This window comes from Dipodomys merriami, unplaced genomic scaffold, assembly GCF_024711535.1.
Source record: "Dipodomys merriami isolate MVZ:Mamm:240054 unplaced genomic scaffold, mDipMer1.0.p SCAF_84, whole genome shotgun sequence".
Lineage (NCBI taxonomy): Eukaryota > Metazoa > Chordata > Mammalia > Rodentia > Heteromyidae > Dipodomys > Dipodomys merriami.
In genome coordinates, this window is record NW_027206446.1 from 1,606,992 (window position 1) to 1,622,207 (window position 15,216).

A 15,216-nucleotide genomic window follows, 5' to 3' on the forward strand; every position below is an offset into this window, starting at 1 on the left:
GTCCAAGGGTATCTTCATTGTATCAGCCTAAACATTTAGCGCGTTTTTTTGCTTTCAAAATTAGCCATATGAACCCAGTGCCAATCTTCCCAGCTACTCAGGAGGCTGAGATCTAAGGACTGTGGTTTGAAGCCAGCCCAGGCAGGAAAATCCACGAGACTCTGATCTCCAGTGAACCACCAGAAAAACCAGACGTGGCGCTGTGGCTCAAGTGGTAGAGCACCAGCCTGGAGTGAAAGGGGCCTTGAATTCAGGCCCCTGGGATTATAGACCTACACTACCATGCTCAACCCATTCCCAGATTGAATGCAGTCATCTAGACAAAAAAGGTTTCTGAGAAGCTGAAGCGTTCATAAATTTGAAAATACACATGTATATACTTTTTGTTTTGCTTTGTTTGGTGCTGATCCTTGAACTCAAGGCCCGGGCGCTGTCTCTGAGCCATAGTGCTCTACCACTTGATCTACAGCTCTTCTTTCAGCTGTTTCTGTGATTAATTGGAGATAAGAGTCTCACGGACTTTCCTAGTTGGCTTCGAACCACAATCCTCAGATCTCCAGCCTCCTCCGTAGCTAGGATTGTCATCAGTATGAGCCATTGACACCCAGCTTAAAAGTATTTTTCAAAGGTTACTTTTTCTAGCCAATTCTATTATTGGGGGAAAAAAAACCCGACTATGATCTCAGTATTTGGTTGAACATTTTCTGACTGTTTCCTGAGAGATTTTGCTTCATGCCGAAGACACGTGGGAATAAAGGGGGTGTGGGGGGGTCCATTCGTGAAGCTGTTAAGAATGCCTTCCTTGTAAATTCTCAGCCTGATTTCTAATCGCTCCTCGGGAATTGGGCCACAAATAGTGGTAGAATCATTTGCAGCCTGCACATTCGCATTTTCTTTTGTTCCCCATCAACGGCTATTTCATAGAGTTGGGGATGGTGGCGCAGGCCTTTAATTCCACCTGCAGATGGTGAGATTAGCGAGGACTGTGATTCCAGGCAGAATGTGGATGAGATCCCACACACGCATACATCTCCACAAGTTAGCCAGACATAGAGTTAGATAGTTCCAGATACATGAAGAGTAAAGGGTCACAGGATTCCCAGTTGGTCCAGACTAACTCCTGGGGAAAAAAATATATGTATATATATATTATATATATTATACATAAATATATATTATAAATTATAATATGTATAAATATATACATATATTATATAAATATAAATATTACATATAAATGTATGTATATAAATATATGTGTATATATTTATATAGAATATTTACATTTATATATATACATATATATATTACAAGACCTCATCCAAAAACTGAGCTTGTAAAAGTCTTGAAGTCATGGCCCAAGACATTGCTCTTCACCTTGAACTCCATTACTGCCAAAAATTAAATGAATTTTAAAAAAACAAAACAAAACAAAACGTTAAGACTTCGACCGTGTGATTGATTTGTGTTTTCAGGAGATATTTTTGGACAGAAAAAAAAAGAGATCAACTTTGGAAATCTCGAGATTGGGTTACTTTCACAATTCTGTTTGTATGTGTTCAACAGATAGTTTGGGGGATATGTTTTTGGGGGTTGTTTTTTTTTGTATACTTACTATTGCCTATGGGTTTTCTTTCTTTCTCTCTCTCTCTCTTTCTTTCTTTCTTTTCTTTCTTTCTTCTTTCTTTCTTTTTTTTTTTTGGTTGGTCATGGGTCTTGAACTCTGGGCCTGGGCGCTGTCCCTCAGCTCTTCAGCTCAAGGCTGGTGCTCTACCACTTGAGCCACAGCGCCACTTCCGGTTTTCCAGTGGTTCATTGGAGATCAGAGTCTCACAGACTTTCCTGCCCAGGGTGGCTTTGAACCGTGATCCTCAGATCTCAGCCTCCTGAGTAGCTGGGATGACAGGCGGGAGCCACGGCACCCGGCCCACAGCCATTTTTGTATGGAGAAGCCAGTGACTGGCTTTCTAAGCTTCAGGTAGCAAAAGCTGTGATCACGAGCACTGGTTACAAAATTGAAAAGTCAGAGGTCAATGTAGAAAGTTCCGGACAAGCTGGTGGCTCACACCTGTAAATCCTGGCCACTCACCAGGAAGCTGAGATCTGCAGGCTCACAATTTGGGCATCAAATTGTCCATGAGAGTCTAAACCTCCAATGAACCAGCCAAAAGCCAGAAGTGGCGGTGTGGCTCAAGTGGTAGAGCACCAGCCTTGAGCAGAAGAGCTCAGGGACAGTGCCCAGGCCCTGAGTTCAAGTCCTGCAACCGATACTCCCCAACCCCACCCCCCAAAAAAACACCTTTGGAGGCCAATGGCCTTGGGAATGAAAGGAATCGTTTTAGAATGAACATTCTGAAGGTTATTTTTGGTCAGAGTACAATATTGATGACATGTCACCAGCCGTTGGCCCCATCTGTGTGAATGAGAGCAGGGAAATAAATGGCAGCTTTGACCTAAAGCATCTTCTTGTGAATTCAGCGGCGAGATGGCGATGAGCCACGCTCGTTAGCTTTGCTCTGTGGCTGGCAGTGCAAACCGTGTAATATGGCTGACTCATTTTCCTGTGCCTTTCGCTGAAATCAATACGAGGTTTTGGAAAAGAGACTAAAGTACTTCACTTAGATGATCTACACCTTGAGTCTCCCACCTTACTGCCTTTTCAACATGAGTCCTTTTATTTTAGATTTTTTATGTGCTGGTCCTGGGGCTTGAACTCAGGGCCTGGGCGCTGTCCCTGAGCTCTTCTGCTCAAAGCTAGCACTTGAGCCACAGCGCCACGTCCAGCTTTTTCTCAGTGGTTTCTTGGAGATAAAGAGTCTCAGGGCCTTGCCTGCCCAGGCTGGCCTTGAACTGCGATCCTCAGATCTCAGCCTCCTGAGTCGCTGGGATGTAAGCGTGACCCTGGTGCTATAAACTATGTTCCATATTCCATTTTTATTTACTGCCAGTGCCCCAACTGTCACATTCGACTCTGGAGAACCCACATTCTAACCGTTAGCCCTTCCTAGCCACACATCGAATCCAATCACCGAAGAGAGATTCTTGAGATTATTTTTCTCATACAAATATCCCCCATTCATCCACAAGTACTGGTAACATATATATATATATGTGTATATGTATATATATATATGTATATATACATATATGTATATGTATATACATATATGTGTTACCAGTATATATTTATATGTATCAGTGTGTGTATATATATATATATATATATACACATATACATACAGATATACATATACATACAGACATACATATGCATACATATATACGCCAGTAATTGTGGATGATGGGCTGTATTTGTGTGTGCATGTGTATATATACACACCTTTATATATAAATATACATAATATATAATAAATATATGTATATATAAGTATGTGTATATAGACCAGTATATATATATATATATTATCTGTGTGTGTGTTGAATAAGCTTTATTATCTTTACTTGTGCAAAGGAGGTGTGTCAATACAATGCATCTAGACCAGTGTCCCCCCTTCTCAGCCCCCCTTCCTTTCCTTCATTTGGGGGTCGATCCCATGAGTGACGGGTGCTCATTTCTAGTTCACACCCACTTCTAGCCCTTCGTTTCTCACTAGCTGGCTGTAAGTCATCATTTTGGGGGCTTATAATATGTTATAGATACTAACCCCTTTCTTGTCCATTCTTATTCAGAACTCTCTTTCCTGTGGGTTCCCAGAGCCTGGCTCCTCATCTTCAAAGAGCTTCTAGCTCTTTCTACGTTTGGCCTTTTTGGGTTTTTTTCCCAGCCAAGAAGAAACCGAAAAGACTAAACTCCTACGTGAGACCCGTTCTTGAAGATTCCCTCTGACTTTGACTCTCCCTGAACGTGGTCCACGCCAGGTTTATTTAATTGAAACGATTTAACCTAAATTAGTTTCGTTTAAATAAGCTACTACTAAGTTTAAATACTTTCATTCGTTAATTTAAGTAAACACTGGCTGGCTGGGAGCTGGTGCTCAGGCCTGTCATCCCAGCTACTCAGGAGGCTGAGATCTGAGGATCGTGGTTCAAAGCCAGCCTGAGCAGGGAAGTCTGGGAGACTCTGATCTCCAAGGAACCACCAGGAAACCGGAAGTGGCGCTGTGGCTCTAAGTGGTAGAGCACTCAACTTGAGTCAAAGATGCTCAGGGACAGCTCCCAGGCCCTGAGTTCAAGCCCCACGACCAACAAAAAGAAAAAAAAATGAATTAGTATTGAATGAAATAGTAATAAAACTACTCAGATGCTGGATGTGGACACAAAGTTAGTTATTCCCAGGCTTCGGATTGTAAGGATCAGGAACTGCATAACACACAATCGCGATTAGTGTTTAACAGCATCGTAAAGAAAACGTGTGCTGTGTCTTTTGGACCTCTTCTTTTTCCCGTTGAGCATTTCTAAGCACAGCCCTGGTCGTTTGAATCCCTCGCTGTGTTTCTTGAACAGAGCATGCAATAAAAGACCTGTGCGATCAGCGCATAGATGTTTTCGAAATGAGGGAACAACGGATAATACATCCCCTAACCTTTTCAGCCAGTCCCCCCTCCTTGTGATGGATCCTCCAGCCTCCACCAGGCTGGGACGGAGAATTATTCATGCACTTTGGACCGTCTTGGACTATTGATCGTTGTCCTTGAATAATGATGGTGGTGATGTTCCAGGCAGGAAGTGGGAAAGGCCGGGCAGGCCGTCAGCAAGCGATACTCATCCATCCATCACAGCCCAGGGCTTCCGGATCACTGAGTCTGGGGGGGGGGGGGGGAGGTGGGAGTCATCAGAGCCTGTCACTCTGGAAGATTGACAGGTCCTCCCTGGGGACGGCTGGAGCCCCACCCCCTGACACTGAGGCTTCATAAGGCCCAAGTTCAGCAGCCCACCGAGGCTGGGGGTGACGGCCAGGATTGCAAGGAGGCGGCGGCCATGGCGGTGAGCACAGCCTTTTATTCCTTTAAAAAAAAGAATTGCTTGGGATCCTTTAGCTGCTTCCGGGGGTGTTGAATGGAGGGGTTCAAGGCCAAAGGACCCTGGCACGGTTTCCCTAACAATAACAACAACAATAATAATAATAGAATAGTTTGCTTGGATGGAGGGAAAAGAAAGTATGCAATGAAGTGCTTGGTCAGAAAGAGAATCTAGATCTGTTCAGTGGATGGCTGCGGAGCTGATTGGAGAATAGCTCAGATCCTCAGGCGTGGCGCCATGCAGCTGTGGGCAGCTGTGGGCAGATGTGGGCGGTGGGTGGGCGCAGAGCAGCCAAGAGGCCGGAGATGGGCCTGACGCTCGCCCCGGTGACTTTGCACAGGGGCCCCGGAGCCTGGCGGCAGCCATGGTGGCCCTGATGCTGCTCAGCTCCGCCCTGGGGGACGCCAGCCCGGCTGCGAAGGTGAACACGACGCCCCGACACGCCAAGCAGCCAGCGCCGGTCCCCCCGGTCATCCAGCCGACGCCTGTCGGCATCGCCATCCAACGTCTGTCCTGTTCTTCTTCATCTGACATCTGTCTGTCCTGTTCTTCTTCATCTGACATCTGTCTGTCCTGTTCTTCTTCTGACATCTGTCTGTCCTCCTGTTCTTCATCTGACATCTGTCCTGTTCTTCTTCATCCGACGTCTGTCCTGTTCTTCTTCATCTGACATCTGTCTGTCCTCCTCTTCTTCATCTGACATCTGTCTGTCCTCCTCTTCTTCATCTGACATCTGTCCTGTTCTTCTTCATCCGACGTCTGTCTGTCCTCCTCTTCATCCGACGTCTGTCTGTCCTCCTCTTCATCCGATGTCTGTCTGTCCTCCTCTTCATCCGACGTCTGTCTGTCCTCCTCCTCCTTTGCTTGTGATGAGGCTCAGGCCGCCCTGTGCCGCTGACTCCTCTCCTCTCCTCTTGCTCTGGCTGACAGAGACTCCGGGAGGCCAGGAACTGGACGGCCCAGGCCATGCTCTACCTAAAGGGCGCCCGTAAGTGCCACATCCGCTCTTCTTGTTTCTAGAACAATCACTCCCACTCCCCCCCCCACACACACTGTCCCCTCCTGCTCCGAGATGGGTGAATCCACGAGCAGATAAGAGGAAGAGGAAGAGGAGAAGGAGGAGGAGGAGGAGGAGGAAGAGGAGAAGGAGGAGGAGGAAGAGGAGAAGGAGGAGGAGGAGGAGAGGAGGAGGAGGAGGAGGAGGAGGAGGAAGAGGAGGAAGAGGAGGAGGAGGAGGAGGAGGAAGAGGAAGGGGAGGAGGAGGAGGAAGAGGAGGAGGAGGAGGAGGGGGAGGAGGGGACAGGGAGGGGACAGGGACGGGGACGGGGATGGGGAGGAGGGGGAGGAGGAGGGGGAGGAGGAGGGGAGGAGGAGGAGGAGGAGGGGATGGGGAGGAGGGGATGGGGAGGAGGGGATGGGGAGGAGGGGATGGGGAGGAGGGGGAGGCGGAGCAGCCCTGCGGTCCCTTCCGGAAGCTGCTCCATCCGGGCTCTCTGGCCCCTGGCGGAGCGCCTGCTGCTGCAGATCTTCACCTGGCCCCTGACCTGGGCCCCTGTCAAGACGTTGCACCCCCCCCCCGTGGGTGCCAGGACCCTTGCAGCCCAGCGTGACCCTGCCTGCGACCTTGACCTTTGTTGGTGCCCTTGACTGTGACCTTTGACCCTGACCTGGGCCCCTGTTGGACGTTGCACCTGGCAACGTTAGGACCCTTGCAGCCCCGCGAGACCTGGACCGTGACCGTGACCTTTGCACCCGGCCTTCCCGGGTGGGGGCTAGGACCCTTGCAGCCCAGTATGACCTTGGCTGTGACCTTTGGCCTTGGCGCATATTAGACTTTGCACCCTTGCAGCCGCGTGTGACCTTGACAGTGACCTTGACCTTTGATCGTGACCTTGCCCGTGACCTTTGGCCTTGGCTCCCCCGTGGTGGCAGCCCCGCGTGACCTTGACCCTGACCTTCGATCGTGACCTTGACCCTGACCTTCGATCGTGACCTTGACCCTGACCTTCGATCGTGACCTTGACCCTGACCTTCGATCGTGACCTTGACCCTGACCTTCGATCGTGACCTTGACCCTGACCTTCGATCGTGACCTTGACCTTGACCGTGACGTTCAATCGTGACCTTGACCGTGACCTTCCCCCCCCCCCCGTGGGCGCCGGGCCCCTGGCAGCCCCGCGTGACCCCGGCCTGGCCTTGACCTTCGGTGCTGACCTTTGCCCTTGGCGCTGCGCCCGCGTCTCGCTTGGCAGAGGGCCGCCGCTTCATCTCGGACCACAGCCGGAGGAAGGGGGTCCCCGAGCAGCCGCCTCCAGGTGAGCGGCCCGGCCGGCGCCCAGCCGCACCGGGAACTGCGCGTGCGCAGCCACGGCCGGGCCCGGAGCCCGGAACTGCGCGTGCGCAGCCACGGCCGGGCCTGGAGCCCGGAACTGCGCGTGCGCGGCCACGGCCCGGCCTGCAGCCCTGAAATGCGCGTGCGCAGCCACGGCCGGGCCCGGAGCCCTGAACTGCGCGTGCGCGGCCACGGCCGGGCCTGGAGCCCGGAACTGCGCGTGCGCAGCCACGGCCGGGCCTGGAGCCCTGAACTGCGCGTGCGCGGCCACGGCCGGGCCTGGAGCCCGGAACTGCGCGTGCGCAGCCACGGCCGGGCCTGGAGCCCGGAACTACGCGTGCGCGGCCACGGCCGGGCCTGGAACCCTGAACTGCGCGTGCGCAGCCACGGCCGGGCCTGGAGCCCCGCGCTGAGGGGCCGAGAACCAAGCGAACTGCGCGTGCGCAGCCACGGCCGGGCCTGGAGCCCCGCGCTGAGGGGCCGAGAACCAGGCAGACTGTGCATGCGCGCAACCACGGCAGGGCCTGGAGCCCACCCTCGAGGGACCTAGAACCGACACTGCGCCTGCGCAGCGTCTCCATCGCGGGTCGCCCTGCCGTCCTCCTCCCCGTCCCCACCCACCATTGCCTGGGTCATCTTCCGTCGTGTCTTGAGATGCACGCTTGAGGTGCATGCTTCTGTTGCAGCTTGAGGTGCATGCTTCTGTTGCATCCTGAGGTGCATGCTTCTGTTGCATCCTGAGATGCATGCTTCTGTTGCATCCTGAGATGCATGCTTCTGTTGCAGCTTGAGATGCACGCTTCTGTTGCATCCTGAGATGCATGCTTCTGTTGCATCCTGAGATGCATGCTTCTGTTGCAGCTTGAGATGCGTGCTTGCATTGCAGCTTGGGATGCATCCTTCTGTTGCATCCTGAGATGCATGCTTCTGTTGCAGCTTGAGATGCACGCTTCTGTTGCATCCTGAGATGCATGCTTCTGTTGCAGCTTGAGATGCACGCTTCTGTTGCATCCTGAGATGCATGCTTCTGTTGCAGCTTGAGGTGCACGCTTCTATTGCATCCTGAGATGCATGCTTCTGTTGCAGCTTGAGGTGCATGCTTGTATTGCAGCTTGGGATGCACGCTTCTGTTGCATCCTGAGATGCATGCTTCTGTTGCAGCTTGAGATGCGTGCTTGTATTGCAGCTTGGGATGCATCCTTCTGTTGCAGCTTGAGATGCATGCTTCTATTGCATCCTGAGATGCATGCTTCTGATGCAGCTTGAGATGCATGCTTCTATTGCATGACCAGAAAGAGCTCAGCAAGGAGGTCAGAGGGGTCATGTGGCCCTGTGTGTGTGTGTGTGTGTGTGTGTGTGTGTGTGTAAGAGAGAGAAAGAGGGAGGGAGAGAGTGCACGCTCTCTGTGGCATTGGATTGAAAAGTAACAATGCACACCAGGCACTGGTGGCTCCCGCCTGTCATCCTAGCTGCTCAGGAGGCTGAGATCTGAGGATCACGGTTCAAAGCCAGCCTGGGCAGCAAAGTCCGTGAGACTCTGATCTCCAAAGAACCACCCAAAAACCAGAAGTGGCGCTGTGGCTCAAGTGGTAGAGCACCAGCCTTGAGCTGAAGAGCTCAGGGACAGCGCCCAGGCCCCGAGTTCAAGGCCCAGGACTGACACTCTCCCCACCTGCCCCCAGAAAGTAACAGCTCAGTTCATTTTGATAAAGCGTTAATGATGGGAACACTACGAATCGAGAGCACACTTGCTTTTCTCTTTTATTTTTTTTGCATGAAAATGCCTCTACATTAAACAAAAAAAAATCACCAGAACAAAAGACAGACCTTCGGAGAGAACACCTCCACCAGGAACTCAGTCAACAGTGACCAGGATGGACAAGGAGCTCAAAAAGGTTAAACAGCAAATAAACAGATAATCCACTTCAGGAGTAGACACGGGAGAGTCTCATGGACTTTCCTGCCCAGGCTGGCCTTGAACCGCGATCCTCTGATCTCAGCCTCCCGAGTCGCTGGGATGGCAGGCGGGAGCCACTGGCCCCTGGCTAAGAATAGGATTTCTTCCCATGAATAATTCAGTGCAGGTAGAATCTGGATCCGTTTTTGTTTTCTGCAGAAAGGAGAAGCTTCGGACCTCAGCCGCTTGGTCCGGAGGCCAAAGCCCTGCTCCTGGCTTTGTTGAAGAAGCTTCAAGAAGCTACCGGTAAGGAGCCTCACCCCTGATCAGAACAGAGGTGATGGGGGGGTGCTGAACTCAGCCTCTCTTTCCCCAAATTCACCGAGATGTGTATTGTGTGAGGCCTGAGGTTTTTCTCATTCAAGTGAGTTCTCAAGAGATTAAAACACAGCCTGGCGCTGGTGGCTCACGCCTGTCATCCCAGCTACTCGGGAGGCTGAGATTTGGAGGATCGTGGTTCAAGGCCAGCCCGGGCAGGAAAGCCCGTGAGACTCTGATCTCCAAATGACCTAGTGGAGCTGTGGCTCCAGCGGTACAGCGTTCGTCTCGAGCAAAAGAAGCTAAGCAAAAGATTAAAGTTCTGAGTTCAAGCCCCATGTACACACACACACACACACACACACACACACACACACACACACACACACACACACACACACACACACACACACACACACACACAGCTCTCATGGTGATGGGCTGACATCGTAGTTTTCGATTTTATTATTGCAAAAGGATGTTGAGCCAGCCAGAACGGAGGAAGAAAAGCTGAATTCGGGTGGTTTTTGTGTTGTGTTGTTTTGTTTTGCGTGACAAGGTCCCATTCTATACCCCAGGCTGGCCTCAGCTCAAACTCAGGATTCTCTTTCCCTAGGCCTCCAGAGGTTTGGGATTACAGGCGTGCACTACCGTGCGTGGTAGAAGTTAGTTTGGATGAGGATTATTATTAAAAAATATAATTTATATCATTCAGTGATTTTAAATTAATTAGATAATACAATTATGCAAATATTACTTTTAATCATATTCTAATTGTGGAGGCGTTCTAAGTAGCACGTCTCAGAAAAAGGAAATACAGGCTTCCGCCTGTCATCCCAGCGACTCGGGAGGCTGAGATCGGAGGATTGCAGTTCAAAGTCAGCCTGGGCAGGAAAGTCTGTGAGACTTGTATCTCTAACTTCTCAGAAAAAGCTGGAAGTGGCGCTGTGACACAAGTGGTAGAGCACCAGCCTCAAGTGCAGAGACCCAGGGAGAGTCCCAAGACCCTGAGTTCAAGTCCCACAACTGGAAATCAATCAATCGATCGATTGATCGATCAATCAATGGAAGTTTTTTGAGTTCCAATAGGATGTGAGGATCACTGACCTTCTGTACAATTTTGACTCCCAAACACCTCAGTATTTTCTAGAAGGTTCTTATCATAGTGTAAATTGTCACTTGAGGACATTTTACACTGAGATGCTTTCCTGATTGCGTTTGCCGGTCCTGGAGCTTGAACTCAGGGCCTGGGCGCTGTCCCTGAGCTCTTCAGCTCAAGGCTGGTGCTCTACCACTTGAACCACAGCGCCACTTCCGGTTTTCTGGTGGTTCCTCGGAGATCAGAGTCTCAAGGACTTTCCTGCCCAGGTTGGCCTCAAACCAAGATCCTCAGACCTTAGCCTCCTGAGTAGCTGGGGTTTTGCTGTGTGTTTTCAATGTAGGGGGAAAAAAACCCCAACATTTTCTCTTTTTTTTTTTTTTTTGCAGATGGGGAAGAACGTGTGACTCAAAGGAGGTTTCTGGAAGACAGCTTGTTAACCTGGTGAAATTATACCCGCCTATGTTTAAATCGTAGTTCTATTGCTGATAAGAACAGAAAACACACCCGTCACTTCCTGCGCTTTGTACGCCATTTATAGTCACCTTGGAGAGCACTCAACTACTTCTATTCTTGTAGAACCAAGAGAAACACAGGGGTCTTGGCCCTGGCCTGGCCTTCTAGGACTGTTTGGGGGTCTGTTTCCATCACTTGGGGTGGCGGCTCCTGCCTGTTAATTAATTCCAGCTACTCAGGAGGCTGAGATCCGGAGGATCACAGTTCAAGGCCAGCCTGGGCAGGAGGACCTGTGAGACTCTTGTCTCCAGTGAGCCACCAAAAAGCTGGAGATGGAGGCGCGATTCAAGTGGAAGAGCACCAGCCTGGAGCAAAGCAAGCCCTGACTCCGAGCCTCGGGTCTGCACACGCGGAAAAATAATCCATCATACATGAATAAATACATAGCTCAACCAACTTTTGGTGTCTCTTGGATACTTGAGGGGGTTTCTAAGAATGGGGGAAGGTCGGGGGGGATAAAAATCTCCTGGATGACAGTAATGTCTGTCCTGCTGTTTGTTAAGGACTTGTTCATTCCAGAACTTTCTCCACCGTGGGTCTCTGCCTTCAAAGCAGGTCATAGGAGGGCAGACAGGAAGACTGAGGCTGTAGACCTAGAAAGGTTTACTGGGGTTGCAACCGGGGCTCCCCAGGTAATTCCGAGGGCCCTTTAGAGTTCAGGTTAGAATCTTGGGTCTAGCTAGCCAGGAGGCTGAGTTCTGAGGATCCCAGTTCAAAGCCAGCCCAGGCAGCGAAGTCGGTGAGACTCTGGTCTCCAATGAACCACCAGAAAACCAGAAATGGAGCCGTGGCTCAAGTGGTAGAGCGCCAGCCTTGAGTGAAAGAGCTCAGGGACAGCGCCCAGGCCCTGAGTTCAAGCCCCACAATGGACTAAAACGAAGCATACACGTAAATTACTGGTGACCATCTTTCATGCATTTAGCATACAAAGGGAACAGACATTGTATGTTGTTTTCTTGTTTGGTTGTTTAGTGCCAGATCTTGGGTTTGAACTCAGGGCCTCGGTGCTATTCTTGAGCTTTTCTTGCTCCAGGCTGGTGCTCTACTGCTTGAGCCACGGCTCCGCTTTCGGTTTGTGTCGGTTCATTGGAGATGAGCGCCACACAGACATCCCCACCCCAGCTGATTTCAAACTAAGAGCCTCCAATCTCGGCCTCCTGGGTAGCAGGGATTACAGGCGTGAGCCACCGACACCTGGTATATTAATCATGACGGAAAAAGTAAGCAGCCACAGGAAAAGTTCATTCTGCTTAAAATCACCATTTTACAACAACCTCCAATCTTGCTCATCATCTCTCTTCCTGATGCCAAAACGCCCTGGACAGACCAGAGTTACAGATAATAAACTGAAGCTTATTTTCAATCGCAAAATGGCCATTCAACAAACGCCTTCCTTTTTTTTTTTTTTTTTTAGACAGAGAATAAATCCCAGTGCAGTAATTTACGTGAAGAAGGAAGGACGTGTCCTTTTCCTTCTTTTTAGTGATCTCTTTATTTTGGCTGCCGGTCCTGGGGCTTGAACTCAGGGCCTGGGGCTCTGTCCCTGAGCTTTTTTTTTTATGCTCAAGGCTGGCGCTCTACCGTGTGAGCCACAGCGCCGCTTTTTAGCTTTTTTGGCTGGTTCACTGGAGAGAGAGAGAGAGAGTCTCGCAGACTTTCTTGCTCGGGCTGGCTTTGGACAGGGATCCTCCGATCTCAGCCTCTCGCGTGGCTGGGATGGTAGGCTGGAGCTACTGTTGTGCATCGCATGATTATTTCTTCCTTCGAGGCCCATTGCTGGGCGGGAACGGTGACCTAATATTGACGCGATCCCTCTCTGCTTCCTCCTCCTCGTTGTACCTCTCCTCCTCGTCTTCCTCTTCGGCCTCACTGCTGACCGGGCTCGAGGCCTGGGAAACGGATGGGGAAGGTGGTACCGAGGGAGGTCTGGGGAATTTAAATCCTTCCATCTGTCCAAGACAAAAACAACACACTATGTTGACAAGGTCATGCTTTGCAAGGATTCAACACACACACACACACACACACACACACACAGCAAGGTATGCACACTGGGTTTGAAAAGAAAAGTAACTGGGCGTGGTGGCTCCCCCTGTCATCCCGGTGGCTCAGGAGGCTGAGATCGGAGGATCGCACTTGGAGGCTGACTTTTTTTTTTTTATCTCCAAGGAACCTCCAGAAACATAAGTCAAAATGGAGCTGTGGCTCAAGTGGCAGAGCACCGCAGCCGGGACCTGGCTGAACCAAAGGCTGTCTGCTTTCTCTAGTGCCTTTTGCTTCTTCCACAATGCACGATGGTCTGAACACCTTTGCTTCTGGGTTGCAAGGCCTGACTGGATCTTGCCCCCAGTGAGAAATCTCCTTTTGCAAGCACACGGAGAACGCAGTGGACGGTTACCGCTGGCGGTGACGTGGGCTCCATTTGGAACTGCTCAGGAAATGCCCGGCTTAAGGCCAGGTACCGCGCGTGCTGGTAATACTGTGGAGAGAAAGGAAAGCCAGGGGTTAAAAGGCCATCCGGGTATTTCCACAGCTGGGTTCCTTCCTTCCGTAGGTGTAGGTGAGGATTTACTCTCCCCGGTCTCAAAGAAATACATCTATTTGGGGGGGGGAGGGAGGGTCGGTCCTGGGGCTTGAACTCAGGGCCTGGGCCACCAGCGTCGGTTAAGATACATCATTTAAAAAAAATTGTTTTGAACTGAGGCATACAAACAAAACTCACGGGTGCGAGTGGAATCCATGTCACATTTTAGGATAAAACAAGCAAGGGTTTTACTCCTGATAGCCAGGCACTGGTGGCTCCCGCCTGTCATCCCAGCTGCTCAGGAGGCTGAGATCTGAGGATCATGGTTCAAAGCCAGCCTGGGCAGAGTCTCCATGAGACTCTGATCTCCAATGAACCACCAGAAAATCAGACATGGAGCTGTGGCCCAAGTGGTAGAGCACCAGTCTTGAGCAAAAGAGCTCAGGGACAGCGCCCAGGCCCTGAGTTCAAGACACAGGGAAGGAAGGAAGGAAGGAAGGAAGGAAGGAAGGAAGGAAGGAAGGAAGGAAGGAGGGAAGGAGGGAGGGAGGGAGGAAGGAAGGAAGGAAGGGCATCTGAAAACTGAGATTTTTAGCTTAACAGATGAAGGAACAGAAGCCACACTTGAGCCCAGTGAGACATATATATATATACATACATACATACATATACACACATATATTTTTATACATATAAATGTACTCATATTCTATACATATATGTATATATAAATATACATATATAAATTCAAATCTATATATTATATATATATGTATATATGCATATCTATTTATATATAAATACACATATATTTTTATATGTGTATGTATATATACTTTTTTTTTGGTCAGTCATGGATCTTGAACTCAGGGCCTGGGCGCTGTCCCTCAGCTCTTCAGCTCAAGGCTGGTGCTCTACCACTTGAGCCACAGCGCCACTTCCAGTTTTCTGGTGGTTTATTGGAGATCAGAGTCTCACGGACTTTCCTGCCCGGGCTGGCTTTGAACCGCGATCCTCAGATCTCAACTTCCTGAGCAGCTGGGATGACAGGTGTGAGCCACCGGTGCCTGGCTACATATATATATTATTATACATAAATACACACATATTTTATACATATATATGTATATATACATATATAAATTCACATATATATGTATACATATATAAAAATATACACATATAATTTAAACATATATATGTATATACACATGTATTTATATATGAATACACATATATAATTTATACATGTATGTGTATATACGTATATAATTATATATAAACACACACATATGTATATATATGTGTATGTGTGTGTCTGTGTGTATGTGTATGTGTGTATATGTGTTTGTCTGTGTATGTGTGTGTGTCTGTGTGTGTCTGTGTGTCTGTGTCTGTGTGTCTGTGTATGTGTCTGTGTGTATGTGTCTGTGTGTCTGTGTGTGTATATGTCTGTATGTGTCTGTGTGTCTGTGTGTATGTGTATGTGTATACGTGTGTGAGTGTATATCTGTGTCTGTGTGTGTCTGTGTATATGTGCGTGTGTGTAT

The 15,216-nt window shown here is 49.6% G+C and overlaps 1 protein-coding gene across 1 annotated transcript in view; it reads right to left on the bottom strand.

Moving 5' to 3' along the window:
- Positions 1-12,382: 12,382 nt before the first annotated feature.
- Gys2 (glycogen synthase 2) overlaps positions 12,383-15,216 on the bottom strand; it is a 24,799-nt gene continuing 21,965 nt past the window's right edge. Inside the window, exons 16-17 of the mRNA XM_070011562.1 lie at positions 13,541-13,621; positions 12,383-13,091 (exon numbers count right to left, since the gene is read on the bottom strand). Of these exons, the coding sequence (XP_069867663.1) occupies positions 12,894-13,091; positions 13,541-13,621 (279 nt within the window). The 3' untranslated portion in view covers positions 12,383-12,893. The remainder of the gene's footprint in view (positions 13,092-13,540; positions 13,622-15,216) is intronic.